The 3,261-nt window shown below is 40.6% G+C and overlaps 1 protein-coding gene across 1 annotated transcript; it reads right to left on the bottom strand.

Annotated features, from left to right (window-relative positions):
• Positions 1-221: 221 nt before the first annotated feature.
• LOC117339670 (probable protein S-acyltransferase 20) lies at positions 222-1,742 on the bottom strand. The gene is made up of 2 exons (XM_033901384.1): positions 1,287-1,742; positions 222-962 (listed from the first exon to the last, which is right to left on the bottom strand). The coding sequence occupies exons 1-2, from the start codon at positions 1,623-1,625 to the stop codon at positions 279-281; spliced, it is 1,023 nt and encodes a 340-aa protein (XP_033757275.1). The 5' UTR covers positions 1,626-1,742; the 3' UTR covers positions 222-278.
• Between the last annotated feature and the right edge of the window lie 1,519 nt (positions 1,743-3,261).

The following is a 3,261-nucleotide window of genomic DNA, read 5'->3' as shown; positions in this document are numbered from 1 at the left end:
CGTCCAGTCCGCAATTCTGTTAAGTATATGACTTAAACACGACTTTTGCCCTCCGCGATCTTTGATTATTTATCTAAAAAAACGTCAATGTTTTCATGTCGACTTCATCACAAATTAATGTTTTATTATATAGAGCTAACTGTCAAATTAAATCTATGTATCTGTCCCTTGACAATCTCGGTACAATTATTTAAATCAAAAGACAAAAAGACAGCTTTGTACTCCTTGTATTGTCTTTATATCAAATAAAACCTATTCGTAAAATTCCAGCATTCACTCTACAAAAACTCGTCAGGTGCTCGTTTTATTCCGGAAATAGTAGGCCAATTGACTGGATCAACAATAGGCGGAAATATAAAGTGAACTGGAACTAAAAAGTTCAGAAGCCAGTACTTTCCAAACACTGCTCTAATCTTCTCCGTCAACGAACGCGAGTCTTCCAACTCTATTCCACAGTTGAATTCGTATGACGTCACACCTTCCGGGATCTCTAGCAAAAGGTCAATAAACTGGAAGGCGCCAATTATCAAGAATATGCCAAGCGCCCACCAGACTAAGATGAGTACTCCTGTATGGTACTCACCTTGGCCAAACAAGTTTCTCAGGAATGTAACAAACGGTATGATCTCCAGGACAATTGTCCGGGGCCATAGCTCTAAATAGTAGAACGCCGTCGCGTGGATAAATGCATACACAGTAGCATACATACTGTAAAACAGAAATACAAAGAAGTGGCGGAGGTTTTTGTATCCGACGCAATTCCCTGAAAAGAAGCAATGATGGTCTCTTGCAAGAACGCATGTCTTACAAATGCTACAGTGGTGACACCTAGCGGGTCGCACTTTCTTGCAGGATTTGCATGTGCTCCAAGTGAAATAACCTCTGGACGCACTCCGGTTGTTTTCTGCAGGCTTCCTGTGTCTCAAGTTTTCTTCGACAAAGGACTTCGTGTAATCAGTGTACTGTGAAAGAGACGAAAATTACACACATTAAATGGATATCTGTGTCTTGTGATGAGTTAGATTCGCGTTGATCCGGCTGTATTTTTCTATTAACCATTTCATGTATCTCACTACAATGTACATCATGTCACGAGTACCCGAGATTCACTAATTGACAATGTATAAAATGTTTCTGACGAAAAGGTTGGAAACGGGTTTCAACAAGCAGACAGAATACCTGCATTAGTTACTATAATTTACACACAAAGAATACATTTCGTGATGGATAACTAACTCGGTGCTTCATCTGGAAATGCATTCTACTTCGCCCTCGATCGGCCTTACCTGCTGGGATCTGTCATCCAGCTTCAGCAGCTGTATCTGGGCTAGGTCGGGCTGATACGATGACGTCACAAACCTCACACACAGCCAGTTCATCAGAATCTCCATGCCAAGGAACCATGTAAACGCCTGGTTCATGAGGACCAGGTTAGGTCCGTACCTCGTCCACAATTTGGGGATAATCTCCACACTTCCAATATAACACAGACAGAACATCTCCAAGAGAAACAGCCATGGGCCAAGTCTGTTCATCCGACTGTGTGGCAGGACTGTCGTTTGACAGAATTTCGAAAGACGGAAGCATCCTTTCAGTAGTGATTCCAACATCTCCTTCGGCATCATACTGGATAATGTCAACAGTCAGATTGTCCTGGATAATGTCAACAGTCGGATTGTCCTGGATAATGTCAACAGTCAGATTGTCCTGGATAATGTCAACAGTCAGATTGTCCTGGATAATGTCAACAGTCGGATTGTCCTGGATAATGTCAACAGTCAGATTGTCCTGGATAATGTCAACAGTCAGATTGTCCCCATTTAATGCAGTAATAGTCCAAACATAAAAGGAGATCAACGGTTTGCTCAGCAAAAAGTTCGAACTTGGCGCCAGTGATCAGTAGATTCCTTTCTGTTTGTTGAACTGTGTTGCTGACAATCCACACGTATCAATGTGATCTATCGTTAATATTCATTCCGGCGTAAGCATGTCCAAGAAATCATCCGGGGAGCCGACGTAAATGATCAAGTACAGGATACAGTACATACCGTTGTGTCAACCAGACACTCTTACCAGCGGGATAATTTGAAACGTCCTAGGATTTTGGATCTCAATATTAGACAAATGCATTGAAGTCCAGTCCAGGCTTGTGTATTACCTGTGAAACATTTGACAATACCGCGTGTGTTTGTCGGTTCTTTTAATAGTAATTAAATACACACTGTAGTGGATCATTGTCTCCGTTCAGTCAGGCGACACACCGCTGTCTGAGTTTGGGATAAGATATGATAGACAACAGGATCACGCTAATACAGAAACAAAACATTCGGTACAGAATAAGTACATATGAAATAGTAGGCAGGTAAATATCACCGACAAAAAATAGTAATTATCATCAACTGAAAATAAAAACTGGCCATGTACAATAGCTCCATATATACAATAACTCCAAAGGTTCCATACTTAATATTACCGCCCTCCAAAGGTTCCATACTTAATATTACCGATCTCCAAAGGTTACATAAAAAATGTACTTAATATTACCGCCCTCCAAAGGTTACATACTTAATATTACCGCCCTCCAAAGGTTCCATACTTAGTGATATTACCGCCCTCCAAAGGTTCCATACTTAATATTAACGCCCTCCAAAGGGTACATACTTAATATTACCGCCCTCCAAAGGTTACATACTTAATATTACCGCCCTCCAAAGGTTCCATACTTAATATTACCACCCTCCAAAAGTTACATACTTAGTGATATTACCGCCCTCCAAAGGTTCCATACTTAATATTAACGCCCTCCAAAGGGTACATACTTAATATTACCGCTCTCCATAGGTTACATACTTAATATTACCGCCCTCCAAAGGTTCCATACTTAGTGATATTACCGCCCTCCAAAGGTTCCATACTTAGTGATATTACCGCTCTCCAAAGGTTCCATACTTAGTGATATTACCGCCCTCCAAAGGTTACATACTTAATATTACCGCCCTCCAAAGGTTACATACTTAGTGATATTACCGCTCTCCAAAGGTTACATACTTAATATTACCGCCCTCCAAAGGTTACATACTTAATATTACCGCCCTCCAAAGGTTACATACTTAATATTACCGCCCTCCAAAAGTTACATACTTAGTGATATTACCGCCCTCCAAAGGTTCCATACTTAATATTACCGCTCTCCAAAGGTTACATAAAAAATGTACTTAATATTACCGCCCTCCAAAGGTTACATACTTAATATTACCGCCC

The sequence above is a fragment of the Pecten maximus genome, chromosome 12 (assembly GCF_902652985.1).
Source record: "Pecten maximus chromosome 12, xPecMax1.1, whole genome shotgun sequence".
NCBI classification, from domain to species: Eukaryota; Metazoa; Mollusca; class Bivalvia; order Pectinida; family Pectinidae; genus Pecten; species Pecten maximus.
The sequence above is the reverse complement of the archived record's forward strand: the minus strand, read 5'-3'. Positions and strand labels throughout refer to the sequence as shown.

Excerpts from the sequence above, each read along its gene's own strand:
- LOC117339670 (XM_033901384.1), bottom strand. The coding sequence starts at position 1,625 with ATGATGCCGAAGGAGATGTTGGAATCACTACTGAAAGGATGCTTCCGT. Across the intron at positions 963-1,286 it reads TGGATGACAGATCCCAGCAG|TACACTGATTACACGAAGTC; the intron begins GTAAGGCCGATC and ends TCTCTTTCACAG.